The 19,720-nt window shown below is 66.6% G+C and overlaps 2 protein-coding genes across 6 annotated transcripts in view; one reads left to right on the top strand and one right to left on the bottom strand.

The window, feature by feature from the left end:
* Positions 1 to 10,587, top strand: part of CAMSAP1 (calmodulin regulated spectrin associated protein 1) — a 44,278-nt gene extending 33,691 nt beyond the window's left edge. For both annotated transcript variants that reach the window (XM_045846136.1, XM_045846137.1), the window contains 7 exons: positions 35 to 2,390; positions 3,300 to 3,436; positions 3,685 to 3,893; positions 4,106 to 4,208; positions 5,507 to 5,622; positions 6,078 to 6,196; positions 8,831 to 10,587. In XM_045846136.1, the coding sequence (XP_045702092.1) occupies positions 35 to 2,390; positions 3,300 to 3,436; positions 3,685 to 3,893; positions 4,106 to 4,208; positions 5,507 to 5,622; positions 6,078 to 6,196; positions 8,831 to 9,133 (3,343 nt within the window). In that variant the 3' untranslated portion in view covers positions 9,134 to 10,587. The remainder of the gene's footprint in view (positions 1 to 34; positions 2,391 to 3,299; positions 3,437 to 3,684; positions 3,894 to 4,105; positions 4,209 to 5,506; positions 5,623 to 6,077; positions 6,197 to 8,830) is intronic.
* Positions 10,588 to 13,569: 2,982 nt separating this feature from the next.
* The window catches only part of KCNT1 (potassium sodium-activated channel subfamily T member 1), a 43,540-nt gene continuing 37,389 nt past the window's right edge, over positions 13,570 to 19,720 (bottom strand). For 3 of the 4 annotated variants that reach the window (XM_045846458.1, XM_045846461.1, XM_045846460.1), the window contains 4 exons: positions 19,363 to 19,696; positions 17,933 to 17,995; positions 14,775 to 14,859; positions 13,570 to 14,648 (listed from right to left, as the gene is read on the bottom strand). In XM_045846458.1, the coding sequence (XP_045702414.1) occupies positions 14,528 to 14,648; positions 14,775 to 14,859; positions 17,933 to 17,995; positions 19,363 to 19,696 (603 nt within the window). In that variant the 3' untranslated portion in view covers positions 13,570 to 14,527. The remainder of the gene's footprint in view (positions 14,649 to 14,774; positions 14,860 to 17,932; positions 17,996 to 19,362; positions 19,697 to 19,720) is intronic. The other variant, XM_045846459.1, reaches the window with a different exon arrangement.

Here is a 19,720-nt window from a genome sequence, read left to right as displayed (position 1 = left end):
GGCGTGTCCAATGGGCTTCTCCCCCGCCTTGCAGGCCCGTGTCTCAGCCAGCGCCCTTTGCTCTCCATCACGCCGCGAGTGGCGATGTGGACCCCGGCTCTGGCGACAGCGTCAGCTTGGCCCGTTCCATCAGCAAGGATAGTTTGGCGTCCAACATCCTCACCCTGACCCCACAGAACCAGCCTCATCCCTCCACCCTGAGGGCCAATGGGAGGAGCCTCCTGAACAATGTCGACATGGAGGACGAGGACGAAGAGCTCGTGGCCATTATTAGAACGGACGGGGCCCCCCACGGCGGTGACCTGGGCCCAGTGTCAGGTGCCAGGTCTCCCCAGAGACTGGCAGGCACCTCAGAAAGTAAACCTGACAGTTTCTTCTTGGAGCCGCTGATGCCGGCTGTGCTCCGGCCGGCCAAGGAGAAGCAGGTGGTCGCCAAGGAGGACGAGTGTGGGGAAGGGCGGCCGAGAAGCTGCACGGCCAGGAGGCCTGGTGAGGGCCACCTGCCTCTGGGGCGGAGGAAGGCGCCCGGCACCCACGCCAGTCGTGACTTGAACAGGACTTTCACCCCCATCTCCTCCTCAGAACTGTGCACCGAGGCGGGGCCACAGGCCGGGGAGGCCCGCGGCAGGCCCCTGCCCGGTGGCGGCTTCGACCCGCCGTCCCAAGGACAGTCTCCCGACGGCTTCTTTCTGCACGTGGCCAGAGCCGACGAGGACGTGGAGGGCAGGCTGTCCGTGGGCCGTGCGAGAAGCCCCCGCGCCCCCGACCCAGAGCCGTGGGCCGTCCTGAGGCAGGACTCCGACTCGGATGTGGCGGACCTGGAGGAGGCCGAACAGGACTTCCTGGGCGAGGACCGTGCCGTGCCACCGGCGAAGTACGTGGGCGAGGAGGAGTCGGCCAAGCTGCAGGAGGACATGCAGGTGAAGGAGCACGAGGACAAGGACGACGCCAGTGGTCGCTCCAGCCCCTGCCTGAGCACCGTCTCCCAGCTCAGCAGCGTCTCCATGGCGAGCGGGAGCGTGAAGATGACCAGCTTTGCGGAACGGAAGCTCCAGAGGCTCAACAGCTGTGAGACCAAGTCGAGCACCAGCAGCTCCCAGAAGACCACGCCCGACGCCTCGGAGAGCTGCCCCGCCCCGCTCACCACGTGGAAGCAGAGGAGGGAGCAGAGCCCCGGCAGGCAGGGCAGAGACCACGCCAGCCTGCTGGCCTCCGAGCTGGTGCAGCTTCACATGCAGCTGGAGGAGAAGCGGAGGGCCATCGAGGCCCAGAAGAAGAAGATGGAGGCGCTGTCTGCCCGGCAGCGCCTGAAGCTGGGGAAGGCGGCCTTCCTGCACGTGGTCAAGAAGGGCAAGAGCGAGGCCGCTCCCCAGCCACTGAAGCCAGAGCTCGTGGCTCGGGAGTGCGCGCAGCACGACGGGGAGGACTATGACACGGCCGTGTCCAGAACAGACGTGTTTCTTGTGAGGGACCTGGGCAGGGACGGTCTCGGCGAGGGCCAGGGTGTGGACAGAGAGAGCTTGGCCTTCCTTCCGCAGCTCAGCCTGAAGGACCCTGCCGCCCTGCCAGAGCTGGAGAAGGGCAAAGTGCTGTCTGCCGCCCTCCTGGAGGCCTCCGGGGACGTGGCTGACGTGGGCGAATGCGACCTCTCCATCGAGAAGCTCAACGAGACCATCAGCACGCTGCAGCAGGCCATCCTGAAGATCTCCCAGCAGCAGGAGCAGCTGCTCCTGAAGTCCCCTGCAGCACCCACCCCAGGTTCCAGAAACAACACCCAGGACCCAAAGGTCCAGGCATCCATCCACTTTGTGGAGCCGCTCTCTCCCACCGCAGTGACGGGCCACCGCAAACCTCCCCGTCTCGGCCAGGGCCGGAATTCCCGGCTGGGGAGACCAGCCGAGCTGAAGGTTGCGAAAGACAGGCAGCAGGGTTCCCGCAGCAAGACGCCGACGCCCAGCGTGGAGGCCCCCCCTCACGGACGGCCTTTTCCGCCTCGGGCGCCCTCGGACCCGGGCTGGGATGGCGTTGCAGACCCTGGGGGTGACCCTCATGAGAAGGGCTTCTTCGACAGCTACCGGCTCCACGATGAGAGCAACCAGCGGGCGTTTGTCCTGTCCTCGCCCAAAGACGCGAACATTCTGTCGGAGCAGATGAGCCTCAAAGAAGGCCTGGACGCTGGCGTGAAGGAGGCGGGGCTCAGCACCCCCGCCATCTCGGGAAGGGAGGACGGTTCCGTGGACGGGGCCCCGAGGGGCAAGGCCAGCCTCATCGAGGTGGACCTGTCCGACCTGAAGGCCCCCGACGAGGACGGGCAGACGGAGGGCCGCGAGAGCACGGTGGACCTCAGCAGTGAGGGCGACCAGAAGCCGGGGGTCGGCTTCTTCTTCAAGGTAAAGTGCGGGCAGCGCCGTGTGTGCTGTGGTCGGGTGCCCTCACGCTGTCCTAGTCCTGGGGGTGCCATGAAGGACTTCGATCAGAGCAGGGCCCGCAGACCTGTCTGCGCGGGGTCGGGGGGGTCAAGGCGCAGTTCACGGCCCTGGTCTGTCCCCGGGACTCAGCTCCGCCCACAGCCACGCAGCCAGCGCCTCTGGCTGAGGGTGCCCGCAGAGCCTGGTCTGTGGGCCCGGGGCGCAGACCCTGTGCAGTGTTCACGTGTCGGGGGGCAGTGTTCTCTGGGTGGTGCTCCAGTCACTGGGAAAGAGGAGCAGTCTCCGCTTGCAGGCCCCGCCCCCTTCCTCCTTCCAGAGACCGGTGGGCGGAGGCCTGCCGCGCCGGGATGCGGTCTGACGGCCGTGGAGCCGGGAAGGCACTCGTGCTTTCCTCCACGCCTGGCCTGTCGCTGCCTTCGGAAGCAGAGGGAGAGCGGCTGCGAGGACCCCTTTTGCACGCTGACAGTGTGCCTGCCTCCTGCCTGGCGTGCGGGCGGACATGCCTCGGTTGTGTGACGTATCTTAGCAGAGGGCGCTCGCTCCACTCGGTGCGGGGCCGTGAAGTGGACAGCTGGGGGTGGTGCTGACTGTGGAAGCACACGTGTGGTGGGAAGGCAGGCTGGATTCCACGGGGGCCTTTGGGAGCTGGCAGCGTCACGGATGCTTTCTGAATGGGCGGCGTCTTTCCCTTCTGTAGCTTAGCCTCACGGAGACAGGCTGAGCCTCCGGTCAGAAAGAGGAAACGGGCTCTGGCCCGCACATGGGGGGTGGGGGCTTTCTCGGCCTGTGTCGCGGACCGTTGCCGGGGTGCGGTGGTGTGCGGGCGCTCCAAGGTCGGGCCCGCACCAGTGCACGGTGTCTGTTTCGCAGGACGAACAGAAGGCGGAGGATGAACTCGCCAAGAAGCGGGCGGCCTTCCTCTTGAAGCAGCAGCGCAAGGCCGAGGAGGCCCGTGTGCGGAAGCAGCAGCTGGAGGCGGAAGTTGAGCTCAAGAGGGACGAGGCCCGGTAACCTGGCTCCGTGGGGCGGGGACGGGCTCGTAGCGTCCGTGTCAGAACAAGTTCACGTCACGCCCTCCTCCCCCCCTTGGGCCCGTGCACTTCCTGGGGGTCTCCCCCCTGAGTCTCCACCCCAGGCGCGGCAGCCCTGTGCGTGCATCCCGTCGTCGGGCAGCCCGGGCTGTGCTGCTGGGCGTGGCGGCGGCTGTGCAGTGGGACCGGGCTCTGTAACCAGGACTGTCTCGTTGTGCTCTCAGGCGGAAAGCCGAGGAGGACCGGATACGGAAGGAGGAGGAGAAGGCACGGCGTGAGCTCATCAAGCAGGAGTACCTGCGGAGGAAGCAGCAGCAGATCCTGGAGGAGCAAGGGCTGAGCAACTCCAAGGCGAAGCCGAGAAAGCCCCGGCCCAAGTCAGTGCACCGGGAAGAGCCTCGCAGCGACTCGGGGACCAAGTGCCCCTCGACTCGTAAGCAGGCCCTGTGGTTTGGGGGACGGCGTGGGCCCCTTCCCCAAAGGGACGCTGCCCCGTGGACATTTCAATCGCTTCCCAAGGGCGGGAGATGGGGCTGCACAGCTCCGGGTGTCACTCAGGCGGCGGCTGGTGCCTGGTTCTTTCTGGTGCCCAAACACGGTGGGGGACGGGCCCGTGTCTCACGAGAGTGCGTCTGTCTCTGGCAGCTGACAACCTGAGCCGGGCCCAGTCGGGCTCCAGCCTGTCCTTGGCCTCCGCAGCGACGACCGAGCCCGAGAGTGTTCATTCGGGGGGCACGCCTGCCCAGCGGTAAGGACACGGTGTGGGAGGTGGCGCTGGGCCCCAGGGCGTGGGCCCACGGGCCGGGCACGCCCTGCAGCCTTCGCTCCTGTCACGTTCTCCGCCCTCCCAGCCCGGTGGCGTCCGCCTTCTCACCCTGAGCTGAAAAGATCTGCTCTGCCTGAGACGCCGGGCCGTGTTTCTCGCGGGTGGGGCGTCCTTACCTAACGAGGCTGTCGAGCCAGCACTCTCCCCCGCTCCACAGCCCACACTCGGTCGTCCCAGCTGTTGGGTGGTGTCCCTGAGAGCCGTGAGAACCGCGTTTCCACAGTCACACTCCCCCCAGTCACGGTCCCAGGCAGGCCCACGTGCGCCACAGGCGTTCTGCAGCTTCCTTTTCTTTCTGACCTTGACCCTTCTGACACGTACGGACCAGTTACTTGGTGACCCCCCCTCAGTGCGCTCCCCGCCTGCAGGTTGAGGCGGCGGGTTGTGAGCGGGACGGCCCGGGGGGAGGGTGTGTCCTGTCGGAGGCCGCGTTTAAGGCAGGGTTTCCCCGGCCCTCCCTGGAAGAGTCCTCTCGGACGGGCGGACGAGTGATTTGGGAGGGGGTGTTGGTGCCTCCTCTAGTAGCAGGGGCCCGCACCCCACCTGTCCTTCATTATGTGTGTGCCCTGTGGTCACGGCCAGTGTCGCGCCTCTTCACTTGTCCGGTGGCCTCTCGTCGCCTGGGCTTTGTGGAAGATACCTCTCAGGGACTCTGTTCCGGATGGACTTGCATTCTGATGGTCAGCTACTTGGGCTGGGCTCCAGCTCCGGCCCTGCCCGCCTCCCTCGCGTGGGCAGCTTGGGCCAGCCGTGCCACCAGGTGCACTGCTGTGACCAGGGCAGACAGCCGCGCAGGACACTGCTCAGGCCTGCCTGGACGTGGACTGAGAGTCACTGAGACCCGCGCAAGGCTTGGGCTCAGCTGCCTCTGCCCCCTCCCTGCTTCCCAGTGGCTGGGCCCTGTGTGGCCACCGCACAGATGCCCTGCCAGAGGCTGCATGGACGTGACCTTCTCAGTGGAGGCCGTCTCCCCTCCAGCCTGTCCACTTCCATCACGCCGGTGCCTGAGGTTTTGCACTGTGCCCAGAGCTGTGTTTATGGGATGGGGCGTGGCCAGCGTGCTTGTCCCTCTTGGTGTCCGTCCCTCCTCCCTGCTGATGGTCCTTATTGCTTGAGGTGTGGCTGGCCCAGTTCAGGGTAGATTCCACAGGCCAGTGGCCAGCTATGTTGAGAGGTGCGTGCTCCTGACCTCCCTGTCCTCCCCTTGTCCCTTCCCTCAGAGTTGAGTCGCTGGAGGCCTTGCCCACATTGAGCCGCAACCCCAGCAGGAGCACAGACAGAGACTGGGAGACAGCGTCCGCAGCGTCCTCCCTCGCCTCGGTGGCCGAGTACACAGGTGACGGCCTCGCTCCCCGGATAGGTCGTGGGCGCACACCCGAGTCTGGGGGGGGTCACGGGCATGCGTCTGGGTCTCCGAAGCAGGCACTGCCTGGCTCTCGGCTGCCTCGGGGGCAGGTGACGCGCCTGCCCATCCGCACGGCCCCGAGGCTGAGTCACGTGTCCTGGGCTTGGGAGCCTTAGACTTCAAAAATTGTTTTGTCATTCCTGAATCAAAGAAACTGAAACTAGGAAGGGGATGAATCATGAACAATGTAGTCTTTTCCTTAGTTTATTTAAAATTTGTAACTCAGAATTCTTTCAAATACGTGTGAAGTGGGTCTCCCACTTTTAAGGAGCACGGACCTCCCTAGCTCAGCCTAGCCGTTGCTTGGTCGTAGGAAACGGCTGGTCTTCTTGGTGCGCGTGCGCCTCCGGGCATTAATCCGGCACTTTCTGGCCCGACTCCCGCAGGCCCCAAGCTCTTCAAGGAGCCCAGCAGCAAATCCAACAAGCCCATCATCCACAACGCCGTGTCCCACTGCTGCCTGGCCGGGAAGGTGAACGAGCCGCACAAGAACTCCATATTAGAGGCAAGTGTCGGAGGGGCCGCGCAGGTGGGGGGGGTGTGGCCGAGGAAGGGCGTGCGTGAGTCCGGGTTCGTTCTTACAGCAGACACCCTCGCTGCTCACACGCGTCGGCCCGTCGCCGTGTGCGGGTTTGGATGCACGTGAGAACACGTGCTCGCCTCGGAGTCGTGCCACGCACAGCTCATCGGGTGGCTCCAGGGACGAGGAGGGGCTGCACCCAGGGCGGAGCTGGGGCCTGGGTGCCCGTGAGGAGCCTTAGGCCCCGAGGGGGGACGGGAGGGAGTGGGAGGTGGGAGGGGGGCAGCGTTATGTTCGCGGTGCGGGAACCAGTGGGCTTGGTGTGGTGGCTGAGGGCAGGTGGCCGCAGAGAGAGGAGACGGGCCGGAGCGGACTGGAAGTTGCTTTGCTCCTGAGGACAGCCACACGGGGCCGGGGGTGGGCCGGGAGGGGCTGGCAGGAGTGGGTGAGAGGGCCCTGAGGGCTGAAGGAGAGGGAGGGGTGTCACAGTGGCTCCAGCTCAGCCCCGGGACCCGGAGAAGGGGAGGTCTGGGGGAGCGCTGGCTGGTTCTGTTCTGCTGTGTTGGGTGTCCCCCGCCGAGGCCACACTGGTCACACCTCTGCAAGAGCGGTGTCAGGCCCTGGGCCCTTGGGGGAGAGGTGCTGCGGGCCTCAGCAAGTGGCAGGCTCTGGAAGGCGTTTGGAATAGACTAGGCATCAAGATTAGACTTGGTGTGCCCGCAGCCTGACAGGAGCTCGGTCTTGGGTGCACAGTGGTGTCCCTGCTGTGGAGCGCAGGGGACTCCTCTTCATTCGGTGTCGCTGCACTGGACTGGGCGCTGGCGTCCTGCGGGGACAGAGCCAGCGGTCTGGGCGGTGGAGCTGGTGCGCTGCGGTCCCTGACCGCGTCCGCAGAGGGCACACGGGAAGGGTGTTCAGCTCCGTCCTGACGTTGCAGCGTGGAAAGTGGCCACAGACAGCGTGCGAATAGACGGGCGCGGTGAGCGTGCCGCCGTTGGCCCTCGGGCTGCTGGTTAGAAAGCGACACGTGGCCTGGGGAAGGCTGCAGGGGAGCAGGGCAGGGCCCCGAGGGCGGCGGCGGGGCCAGCTGGTCAGAAAATGACGTGCGTTGGGGCGGAGACCTGGAGGGGGCGGGAGGGCCGTGCAGTTGGGGAAGGACGCCCCAGGCGGCTGGAGGAGCTCCTGGGAGCCCGGAGCTGGGGATCAGAGGTCACAGGGCAGCTCCCGTGGGGCCTCTGTCAGCGTAGGGACCCCCGCTCTGCTATGAGAAGGCATGGACGGACCCCTCCTGCCCGGCCACACTGCCGCTGGCCGAGAATAGCCGACGGGGCGGAGGGTGGGTAAGGGGAGCCAGAGGAGAGGGCGGCCGCCAGAGTGGGCCGTGGGGTCTGGGGTCCAGAGGGGCTGTTCCTGTGCATCTGATCTTATTCTGTTTAATCACAGCTTGTATGCAGTTAAAATGGATATTATGTATATAGTTTTGCATTCTGGTTTTTACACTTAATGTTTAAAATATATGTTTCATTATTATTTATTTAAAATAATACATGTATTATATATACATTGACAAAAACAGTATACATTTGCGAAAAAGAACTGTTTCCTGAAACAACACTAGCGAGGAGACTGGCATTGTCTCACAGTGTCACAGACTCTCCTGGCTCCTGGCTTTGTGGGGGCAGCTGGGTCCTTGCCACTCCCACATCCAGGCCGAGGGCGGAGCCAGACAAGCCGGCAGCACGCCAGGTCTGGGCCTCGGGGACCCCAGCCCGGGTCTCAGGGATCCTGGACCTCCCTTTAGAAGTGCTGGGGTAGAAAGTCCTACCAGGGCTTTCCCAGTAGGAGGAGGACTTATTTTGATAGTTATTAACGCAAAAATGTTTCAAAGTTCAGACCTCAGTACAGCAGACACTGGCACAGGTCCTCCTGTGGCAGGCTACCAGCACGTCACTCGAAGTTCCCCGTAGGAGTACAGCTTGGTGGCACCAGCCCATGCACAGCGCAGTGGGCGGGCACCCCTGGCGAGCCCCAGCCCACGTCCCCGGAAGGAGCCCGTGCCCGTCACAGTCCTGCGGTGCCTCCCCAGCCCTGGCCCCGCGTTCGCGCGCCCCTCCTGCGCCCCTCCTGCGCCCCTCCCGGTCTTTGTGGACGGGTTGCGGGAAGGGAGTCTCCGCGGCAGCTCGTGTGCCCACCCCCCTCCGGTGGCTTTCGGGTTGTGTCTGCTGCTTGGCCGTGACCGGTCTGCCGCTCTGGACGTCGTGTGTGAGGTCCTGTGGGCACCGGTGTCGGTCTCGAGGACTGCCGCCCCCCGTGCCCGGGGTGACGGACGTGCTCAGCAGCGTGCGAGGCCCCTGTCTCTCCGGCCTCCTGGCGCCGCTGCCCGTCTGGCTGCAGCCGCCCGGTGCGGGATGGGGTCTCGCTGTGGTGGTTTCATTTCCCTGGTGGTTCATGATATCGGGCCTCTTTCCTTGTGAGTTTTCACTTAGTTTGCAAGGCGTGTGTAAGTAAAGCCTCAGTGACATCCGACACCCCCTACGTGGGCGACCCGGCGCGTCCAAGCGGGTGGGGCGGCCCCGGAGCCGCTCTGAGGCTCCCCTGTGTCTCCCCGCCCCGGTGCAGGAGCTGGAGAAGTGCGACGCCAACCACTACATCATCCTGTTCCGCGACGCCGGCTGCCAGTTCCGGGCGCTCTACTGCTACTACCCCGACACCGAGGAGATCTACAAGCTCACGGGCACGGGCCCGAAGAGCATCACCAAGAAGATGATCGACAAGCTGTACAAGTACAGCTCGGACCGGAAGCAGTTCAACCTGATCCCCGCCAAGACCATGTCCGTCAGCGTGGACGCGCTCACGATCCACAACCACCTGTGGCAGCCCAAGCGGCCCGCCGTGCCAAAGAAGTCCCAGACGCGCAAGTGACGCGCCGCGCGCGGGCCGAGGAGGTGCCGTGGGCCCGTGCGTGCTTCCGCCATTCGGGCGCGAAGGGTGAGGAGCCACAGACCTTTTCCGAAGCGGCTCCTCAGCGGCAGCGGGGACCCGCCCCTCCCTCCTCCCGCGCGGCACGCCGGGCGGGGCTGGCACGGAGGGACGCGCGCCGGGTCCCACCACCGCTGTGGTCACCGCCGCCCCCAGGCTGCCTGGCAAGGGGCGTGCGTGGGGCAGGGGTCCTTTTACTTGAAGTTCTTCGGTGTAAACTGACAGTGACTGACTCGGCCTCCTGGCCTCTCGCCTCACCCCCTTGCACACGGCCCGGCCCCTCGCGCCGGCGGCAGCGGCGGCGGCGGCGGGGCCCTCGTGAGGGAGGAGGACGGAGACGGCGCCCGGTCGGCCGGGGTGCTCGGGCGTCTGCAGGAAAGGAACTCATACGGGGTCTCGTTCACTTGGGAGACGTGCGATATTTATTGATTGTGTCTACTGCCAACGTTTATACCCGATCCTGGGATTTCTGAAAATGATTTTTGTTCTTTGCTGCTCAGAAAAAGTTTACTGAAAACAGCAGTTCACAAAAGCACTGGAGTCCGCAGGCCCGTCTCTGCCGCGTCTCGGTCCCGGCCACGGTGCAGGGAGGACCGCCCGACAGCCGGGGCCCCGAGTTCGGGCAGTGCTCCGGCGGTGTGTTCACTCCAATAAAGACAGGCCCGGGTCAAGTAGAGCATTTTTCACTCAGCATGTTTCTCTTCAGAGGTGGTACACTCGAGTGACAGTTCTCTTAGTGCTTCTGTTGTCATGACTCATCTGTCCCGGCTCCTGCTTCTGGCAGGGCGGCGAGCCCTGGAGGCGCGTGGGCCTCGGTCCACGCCGGTCGCTGGCCGCGGACCGAGAACCATCCAGCGGCCACTGGCGGTTTTCTCGGAGCTCCCCGGGCCGCGCGGTCTCACGTTTCTCCGGAGCAGGTGTTCCCTCGGCGCCCGCGCAGCCCCGCCCCGGCACCTGCACGGCAGCCAGCCGCTCCGACTGCTGGAAGGTTCTGGAGTCATTCATGTTCGTTTTGCACATACTTTCTTGGGAGTGTTACTTGAATCTGTCTCGCACTGCAGAACAAGACGGAACGCTAGTGGGAAGGACGTCAGGCGAGTGTGAATGTCTCCTAGTTTTAGGTAGAGAGGGGCCCGGACCCTAGGAGGGACAAGGCTCCCCAGTGTCCCCCGGCTCTGACGGGACGGCTGGTTGCAGTCCTGCATGTACGGTGTCAGCCCTGGCCCTGTCCTGTGCCTGCAGGGGTGCTGTGGCCGGGGGGGGGGCTGAGTGGCCCATGGCCCCCGTCACGTGCTCTGCACCGGCGTGCGTCGTCCCCCCGTCTGTCTGATGTTCTATGGTATTTATTTTAAGAGAGCACTAAACTGTAATAAAGCACCTGATTTGCTTTCTATCCAGCGCGTGTGTGTGTGTGTGTGTGTGTGTGAGGTGGTCACAGCTCGTTTCCTCGGTCAGCGTCCCCAGCTACTTGCTTTAGGGGAGTTTCGAAATGACATCGCCTCTTCCTCTGTGGAGCCAAGTGGGCGACAGTGTCTTCCTCCTGGGACACAGCCCTGCCGACTGTCCTGCAGGCAGACCCAGGGCGTGTCCAGAGGCAGCCCGGGGTGGGCGGGCCTCTGGGAGGGGCCCTGGGCCCACTGCGGGGAGGCCCGGCCCGAGGCGCCTCTCTCCGTGGAGCTGTGGGCGTGCTGGCGGCACCCTCCCGCCCACTCCTGGTCTCCCCAGTGGGGCCGGTCAGCACACGGAACCTTCCGGCAAACTTGGACATAGCGGCCGCCCCTCGATGTCCCAGGTGTCTGGGCCTCTGTCCCTGGGGAGAGTTTTGGACATGCCTCCAGATCGCCCACAGGTCTGTGCGCCACGGCAGGTTCGTACGCTGTGAGGGCAGGCCTCGCCCCGCCTCCCCGAACCCTGGAGCGAGACAGGCTGCGCGGCTGTCGTGGTGGCCGCTGCGGGGTCGGCCGTGCTCCGGCGCCCCAACAGGAGGTGCTGGAGGTCCCAGTTCCTGCTGCCTCTGCCTCTTCCCGGGAGGGGCCTGCGTCCAGCTTTCCAGCTGCTGACCAGGGGGAGAGACTGCCCTGCCTGCAAGAGGGTGGGTCCTCTGGGGCCTGCTGGACCCTGGCAGCGGTGGCACGAGAGTGGCCCTCCGTGGAGGCGGGGCTGCTGGGGACGGGCATCTCCCCCAGAGAGGAGGGCACCCCATACCCGGCCGGGCCTACCGCGTGCGCTGGGCGGGGCCAGAATGGCCTCTGCTGCAGGGGGGCCACAGAGCACGGCGTGGGGCCTGCTGGGTCTGTGGCTCAGGAGACTGAACCACCATCCCTTCCAGGTAGGGGCCCCTGCAGCGCCACGGACAGGGACAGCCACCCTCAAGGCCTGGGGCTCCAGGCCAGACCTAATGGTGTCCTTCGCAGCTTAGCATTCTGTGACGGGAGCAAGGCGGAAGACAGCAGCAACACTGGGCTCAGGTGGGGGAGCTGCAGGGCCTGGCCCGGCCGCTGGTGGGCAGGCTCAGGCTGGGGGGCCCACCCTGAGGTGTTCCCAGCTGCCCTCAGGCTCCTGCTGACCTCACTGAGGAGGAAGGCGGCTCTGGCCCACCACCGCCCTGGGGGCCAGGATTGCCAGGAGGTGCTCCCCGAGCCCCAGGTAAGTTGGCTGAGGTCCTGGACTCGGAACCACTCAGCCCGCTGCCCTGGACCTCGGATGCAGCGTGCTCTCTGCCCTGCAGGACTGTCGAGACGTCCGCCCAGCAAGACACGAGCAGCCTCCAAGACCCCTGACTCAAACTGGAGCCCCCGAAAGGAAAGGCACCTTTGAGACCATCAGGGTGTGCACCAGGATAAAGGTGAGGTTCTAGAGCAGGGGTGCCTGCCTCCGTGGTTCCGTGGGGGCCGAATCTCAGGCCCCAACAGCACCCGTGTTCGTCCCCCCGCGGTGGGGGCCCCGTTCTCCATCCTCTTGTGGCTCTGTCTTCCGACCAATGTCCTCAGGCCCGGGCGTGGACACGGGCGTGGGTGGCTTGGCCAGCACCTTGCCCCCACCTGCTGTTCACAACCTCGTCTGCCCCTCCTTGCTCTGTGCCCACCATGTCTGGTTTCCGTCAGCGTTTTAGGGGTACTGTAGCCTGTCCTCTCCCAGGATCTCAATTGTACTTGTTTTTGAGATTTTGGGGTGTTTGTGGTTTCCATTCAGACTCACGGAAGTTGAGAGTGCTTTGTGGGGCACGTGGACGCCTTACCGCCAGGCCTCGGGGGGGGCCACAGACACCCTGTCCCCGCTTGCACACCAGCGGAAGTCGCCCAGCACGGCGCGGGGTCTGCTGCTGTGGGCGAACAGCCTCCCGTTAGATTGGGAATGAGGGAAACAGGTTTGCCACCGATTTTGTGTTGAAAACTTCGGCCACGAAATGCTGGGGTCGCCTTCTCCTGGCCGCGCCGGGTGCTGGCGGGGTCTGGTGTTCGCTCCCTCCCCCTTCCCAGGACCTCTCATCTCCTTATGGGGTGTATGGTGTGAGGGTGCCACCCGTCCCGGCTTGCGGGGAGCCTGCGGCCCACCGCCCCAGCCCACCCACGGCAGCCTCGAGTCCACCGACTCCCCGGGGCAGCGTCTTCCCAGTGTGGGGCTCGGGGGCTGCAGCACCCGATGGAGCCCTGTCCAGTGACCCCTGCCGGTGTGCCCTTCCCCCGGGGAGCTGGGGCAGGGGTGCCAGGAGAGCTGTCAGGCTCACTGTGCGGGTGACGGGCCACAGGGAACCCCAGCAGCCACTGACACCCCGCTGGGCTGGCCCTGGTCCCCAGTGGCCACCCTCACCCACATCTGCAACCCATCGCTCCATGAAGAGCTCGGGGGTTTCCCAGCCCCTTCCTGACGCCCCACCCCAGGGCCACCGTTCCAGGGCTTGTCCACACTGCCAGCACGGGAAGTCCCAGGCTGCCCCAGGGGGAAGGCAGGCCCCTGGGCCACATCGCCCCTCGGCCCGGGCTCGGCCCGTTTACTGCTCAAGCTGTCCCCGGCCACCCCCGCCCTGCAGGTGCACTGGGCCTTCCGCTGTGGCCGCTTGGGGTGCTGTGTGAGCAAGGCTGCAGGCCCTGGTGCGGGCGAGGCGCACTCTTCCCCCCGGGTGGCCCTGTCCCCGGTGACCCCGCAGTCTTGGGTCCCCATGCCCACCCCCGGGGCTCCCCTGGCCTCCAGGGCTGGGCAACTTGCCAGGGAGCCCCCCCCCCATGGTTCCCCACCACCAGGACCACAGAGGCCTTGCCTCCTGCTCCAGGTGGGGCCAGGCTGGTGGCCTTCCCTGGGGCCTGGGCCTTCGTGGGGAGGTGTCTCAGCAGGTAGTCTAACTCTTGAAACCGGGGCGGCTGGGAGGGGAGCCCCAGGCCTGGTGCAGGAGGCTGCCGAGGGGACACCTCGCAACCGTCCTCACACTTGCAGAAAGCATCCGTTTAATAGAAGGTGCTGCACTGACCGTGCAAAAACCTGTCCGTCACGAGGGCGCCACTGCGGCACCGGGGTGCCCGCCGCCCAGAGCCCCTCCCTCGATGAGAGAACTCTGGTCCCAAAGACAGCGCCAGCAGCCCAGCGGCTGGCTTGTGCTTCAGATGGGGTGTTAAAAGGGCATCGGACAGGCCTCAGAAAGCACTGTTCTCTGCCCGGTGCCCAGGAACGCCGCGGCTGGGGAAGCTCAGTGCAAAACGGGAAAAGGCCCAAGTCACCGCTGTGGGGGCCCCGATGCATCCAAGCCCCTCAGGGGGGTCTCCCAGCGGCCCACCACCCTTCTCTCGCGTCCTCGGCCTCCTGGCCAAGCGGCGGGGCCCTCCTGTGCTTCTGATTTTCTGCTGGGCGGGGCTCCCTGCTGGCCTACTGGCCTGCTGCCCGGTGCCGGAGCCCCCGCTGGCAGGGCAGCCCCTCGCGGCCCGACTGTAGCCCAGACCTTGACAGTCCTGTGCCCAAGGCCAGCTGGGACCCATGGAGCAGAGAACACAGGAGTGTGGGCAAGCCCCACGGCCTAGACGTGAAACTCGGGCTGGGCGTGCGTGGCACGGTGCGGCGCGGCTCTCCCATCCAGTGAGCTGGGTGTGTCTCCAGCCCCGGCCTCCGTGCCCGCACCCAGCTGCCTGGTCACAGGCTGTGGTACGTTTGCGGAGAGACACGGATCGTGTAGATTCGTAGAAACAGGTTAAAAAAGGCCTCCCGCTGCAGCCTCCCCTTGCGCGTGCGAGGTCTCCTCTCCCGGTCACGTCTGGGAGCGGCCGCAGGTGGCGGTGGGCTGGGGGCAGGTCCGTGCGTGCTCATGCGTCGTGCCGCAGGCCGGCTGGCCGGGCGGCCCTGGGGGGCGGCTCACAGCTGCGTCTCGCCACGCGTCTCGGGGTTGCAGGAGGACAGCTTGTTGCTGCAGCTGCTCTTGCGGCTCGGGGAGCTGCTGGCCACGTGGGCCAGAGGGTCACAGCGGATGAGATACCTGCGGGTGGGGCGGGGGACCCCGGGCATCAGTGCCAGCCCCGGGCAGGGAAGCCAGCCTGGGTGGCTGCATGCTCGGTGTTGGGGTGCAGGGCGGTGTCCATGCTGCCCGGGATGGGGCACTCACACGATGTCGTGGGGCTCCAGCCTCGTGTCGGGCGGGGGGTTGATGAGGACATAGGACAGGGTGTTCTGGTGGTCATTCATCTCATCTGCAAAGGAGATGCACGGTCAGGTGGCCACTCAGCCCCGGCCCACCTCCTCTCTCCCCAGCCTGGGGAGCCAGGAGCTCTGGTCAGCTGTGGAAGCTTCCCCCCCTTTCTCTTTCTGGTCATCCTGCCTGAGCCCCTTGACCTGGTGACTCCCTCACGGACACGTGTCCCTGGCACCGGGGTGCCGGCCGGCAGAGGCGGGGTCCGTCCTGAGGGGCAGGGGCGCCGGCTCCAGCCCACACGCCGGGGAGCTTGCTTAACCCGAGCACCCAGCATCTCACGGCTGTGGCTGCCCTGAGCACGGGCACCGAGCTCGCCGCACACGCCTGCCACGGGCATAAACCGGTGGGCCCCGCACACACCTGTGTACAGCCGCAGCACACCTGCACGTGCCACCTGCACAGATCAGTGGACGCCCGCGACACCCGCAGTCAGCTACACACCTACACACAACTACTGCCTGCACAAACGGTGGACACCCGACACCCTGCACACGGATGCACACACCTGCGCACAGCCGCCCACCTGCACGTGCCTGTGGACGCCTGTACACTGGCAGACACAACCCACCACACCTACCACAGGCACGGACCAGTGGGCAGCAGTGCACACCTGCCAGAGGCAACACACACAACACACACCTGTATACACCTGCACTCACACTCCCCCCAGCCCTCAGGCCTGCCCCACCCCCAGGGCCCCGTGCGCCTGGCCCAGGCAGGCCACCCCCGCTGCGCTCACTCAGCCACCTGCTTGGACTCGTGTCCCCTATTTCCCAAAACCTGCTCCCGTGACTGTCAGCTCAGAGGGGCCCTTTGGCGCATGCAGGGGACAGCCCGGTGTGCAGCTCCCTGGGTTGCTGAGGTGTGGGACCTGAGGGAGTAAGAACGGGTTCTGGAGAAACAGTGGTCACCTCACGGCTCTCTCCCCGGCCACCATGCCGCCAGCGGCCTGGGTCCTCTGGCGGGGAGACAAAGGCTCGTGGCCTCTGTCTGCCCATCTAAAGAAGGGCACCTCCTGACCCAGGATTGCTACCACGGGGACAGCCCTCCAGAGAGGTCCCGTCCTGGGTGCCTCTGCCCCCAGCTCCCCCTGGCGGGAGTGGAGAGGCCGGGGCCGCTGGCGAGGGGACAGAGCTCTGCAGGGCCGGGCAGCTGCCGTGAGCCAGAGGGGCAGGGGCTGCAGCTCCACCGAGCTGGAGCGTTCAAGCCAAATGGGTCCCAGGGGGACCCGATGCCACAGCAGCAGGTGGGGCCCAGCGTGCTTTGGGGACAGGGGGCAGGCAGGTATGGCACAGGTGGGCCTGGGCTGTCTCCCAGCTCCGGGACCCTTTGGCGGGAGCTGCGACTGCTGGCTCGTGCTGGAGGCTGTGTGGGGAGGCCCCTCCTGGCCCCGCGCACCCCACATGCATCTCCTGGGGGGGCAAGCAGCGCACAGACGGGCATCTGGAGTGTGCAGCAGCTGGGTACAAGGCGGGGTGCGGGCAAGGCAGCTCTTGGGGACCCTGCACGGCGGACCACAGCCATCAGCTCTGGCCACGCTGATGGGTGATGTGAACGGAGAGGCAGGGGTCCAGGCGGGGCCCTCTGCTGAGAGCCGGGAGCTCACTCACTCGCTCGCTCACACCTGTCTTCCTGAGCCCCCCCCCCCGCCTCCCCCGCCTCCGGCCTGCTTCTCCCCGGGCAGCCGGGCCCTGGCGTCCTGGCTGCAGAAGACTGGGTGGAGCTGGGCTCAGCTGTGCTTGTAGGGGCGCAGGTGGGGGTGCAGGGGTGCAGGGGCGGGGGGCTGCAGTGCCAGGGTAGGTGTGCTCACTCAGGAGGACGAGCCCGCTGTGCCCAGGGTGGTGTCAGGGGGCTGGGCAGACCTCGGCCTGCCCTCACCCTCACACCGACCAGAGTTCCAGGCCTCCTCGGGGGATGCCGGCCCCGGGCCTCTACCCTGTGCTCTCGCACCTCCCCAGTTTCCTGCTCTACGGGTGGGGGTCGCTGGGGTGCCCCCCCCCGCCCCGAGCGGCTGTCAGGAGCGGTCGGGGCTGGGGGCTCTGCAGGGCAGAGGGGCATCATGTAGACACCCTCAGGGGGCTCCCTGCAGCCCTCGCTAATGGGGTCACCCCCCGCTAATGGGGTCACCCCCCAAGATCACGCCTCCCCTCTGGTGTTGCACTTTGGCCCAGGCACCCCCCCAGCGCCTACACACGGTGGGGTGCTCAGCAAACACCACCGTGTCCTGGTGACCCTGTGGGGGTGGCACCCCCACCAGGGGCCTCAGCGGGGAGCAGGAAGGGGGCGACAGCGCCACCGTTCGTGGAAGCCACCAGACACCGACCCGGGCGGCCCTGGGTCTTCCAGGGACGGGTGTCGAGGAAGGAAAAGCACGAAGCGAGGGTTGGGGTTGGATGCCGACGCCAGCCCTGCAGCCCCTGGACCGTGGAGGCGCCGTGCCTGGGCCCAGGCCTGCCCCACAGCTCCCCCGAGCTCATGCTCCCTGGGCCCAGGAGGCCTGTCAGCTCCTGGACACCCTGGGGCCACGCGGAGTCTCCCCCAGGGAAGGGAGGGGTCTCGGCAGCGAGGCCTGTGGCCTGGACTCTGCCTGGCTCTCAGGGCAGGACGTCGGCCACCCGCCCGGCCGGGGCGGCCCAGGGAGTCTCTGGGCGGAGCGGACCCATTCCCAGGGGAACCATGCCCCGCCACGCGGGAGGACCCTGGCGTGGGACCACCATCCAGATACTTCCCGAGGGAGGCCTGGGGTGGGGGCTCAGGGTCCTTGGGTCCCTAGGGGGCAGCTGCAGGCTGGGGTGGCGCTCCTGCATGGTCAGGGTAGCCGCGGTGCAGGGCTTAGCAAGCAGGAGAGGAAGCAAGGGGTGGCCCGGGGGCTGCCATGGGACCGGCGCCAGCCACAGACCCCCGGGCCAGCCCGTCACCAGCAGCCGCTGCGGACGAGGGGCAGCCAGGTCCCTGCCATAGGATCTGGAAGCACCGAGGCCCTGCCTGCAGGGACCCTCTCCGGTGTCCTGTCCGCCGGCCCGGCCGGGGTGGGGCTCGCACAGGGCTGCCTGTGGCCGGAGCAGAATTACCTTGCAAATATCCCAGGTTAACCCGATTCATGACATCACTGGCTGTTAAATTTGCTACATCCTCTACGGAACACACAGGAAGAGGGACAGACAGAAACAGAGAGAGAGAGAGAGGTCAGCAAGCAGCACGCGACCGGCGCAGCGGGGCGGGGGCAGCCAGCTGCAGCGGGGCGCAGGGCGCCAGTGGCCGGCGCTGGCCGCCTGGGAAGCAGGTCTACACTGAATGTCTGTTCCTTCTTTCCCAGCTCTGGGGTGGCGGTGGGGGTGGGGGGGGTCTTGAGGACTCCGGGAGTCGGCGGGCTGGAATCTCCACCTGCCCACGCTCGCCGTGGGACTGGGAACACGGGACACCGGCTGGGAGCTTCAGCGTCAGTTCCCCCTGGAAGGGGTGACAGCACCCACCCAGGCAGGGACACTGGAGGGGACAGAGGTGAATTGTGTAGTTGGGGTGTGATGGGGACAGGGCTGGGCTGGCCCTCATGTGTCACCTGTCCCCCAAACCCTGAGTCCCACGTGGGCTCAGGGCTGCACAGCCAGTGAACAGTCTGGCCTGAGAGACCCCGGGGCCAGCTGATCTCACTGGGAAGGGGGCTCACGGGCTCCGACCCAGGGGACAGACGGCAGGAAGCACGTGGGGGGAGGGGACAGAGCCAGGCCCAAGTGATCGCAGAGGCCCCAAGAGGAACCCAGCACAGGCCAGAGCCTTGGCACAGCCCAGGGTGTGGGCACGGCGGCGGTGGCGGCGGCAGCAGCAGCAGCGGGGAGCTGGGCCCTCGGACCCCGGGTCAGAGGCAGCGTCCAGAGGGAGGGAGCACTGACCCACGAGAGCCAGGCCTGTCCTCGGCGAAGCTCACAAACTTCTCTCCCAAGCAAGCAAGAGAGAGAGAAGGGGCAGCCTGCGCCTGCCAACGCCGGTGACGGTCCCCCTGACGCAGCAGGAGTGGGGTGGCTGTACTGCGGGGGGAGGGGCAGACCAGGGCTTCCCTGAGGCCCACGGCAGGGTCTCCATGCTGTTCCCCATCCCCGCCACCGGGGGGTGCGCTGGCTGCTGGGTGGGCTGGCGAGGGAGGCTCCCGGGCTCTCCCCGCCGGGCACACGGCGGCCCCCCGGCCCCGATGACCGGCGGGCCTGGCTCGAGGTGGCCCCTCCGTCCCCAACCAAAACCTGTGCTCCGTGCGGTTTCCAGGGAGCCCACCCTGGCCCTCCCCACCCTGCAGCCTCCTCCCCCTGCACCCCAGGCTCCGCCAGCTGCAGATGGGGAAACCGAGGCCCAGAGTGGGGGCTGAGCCCTCCCTTAGGGGCTCGGCACTGGCCCAGCAGGTCCCACGCTGGAGGGCTCCGAGCAGCCGTGGCCAGTGTGTGCGGGCGGACAGACGCACAGCTGGGAGGCGGGGGCCGTGGCGGGCGGCCGTCCGTCCGTCCGTCCTTACCGTAGCCGGTGGTGGGCAGCCCCAGGTGCTTCATGCGGTTCTTGACCAGCTCCGACAGCTCCTGCCGCTCGGAGCGCTGGCACAGGCTGAGCCGCTGCTGGCTGATCCACTCGGCCGCCGCCTTCCCCGCGTGCTTGGGACTCTTGCGGCTCAGCTTGCGGGCCCACTGCAGGCTCTTGCGCCGCAGCAGAGGGTGCTCGGCCGGGTCGCCGCCGACCGAGTGCCGGCCGTGCATGCTGCTGCCGCCGGTGCCACCGGTCCCTGCCCGCGCGCCCCAGGGCCCCTTCACTTCCCGCGTGTCCTCACAGTCGTCCGCACTCACCGAGATCTGGGACTGTCCGGGGCAGGGGGGTGAGGG

The sequence above is a fragment of the Phyllostomus hastatus genome, unplaced genomic scaffold (genome assembly GCF_019186645.2).
Source record: "Phyllostomus hastatus isolate PE091 unplaced genomic scaffold, TTU_PhHast_1.1 phas_contig_495, whole genome shotgun sequence".
NCBI lineage: Eukaryota > Metazoa > Chordata > Mammalia > Chiroptera > Phyllostomidae > Phyllostomus > Phyllostomus hastatus.
This window is presented reverse-complemented; position numbering and strand designations above follow the sequence as displayed.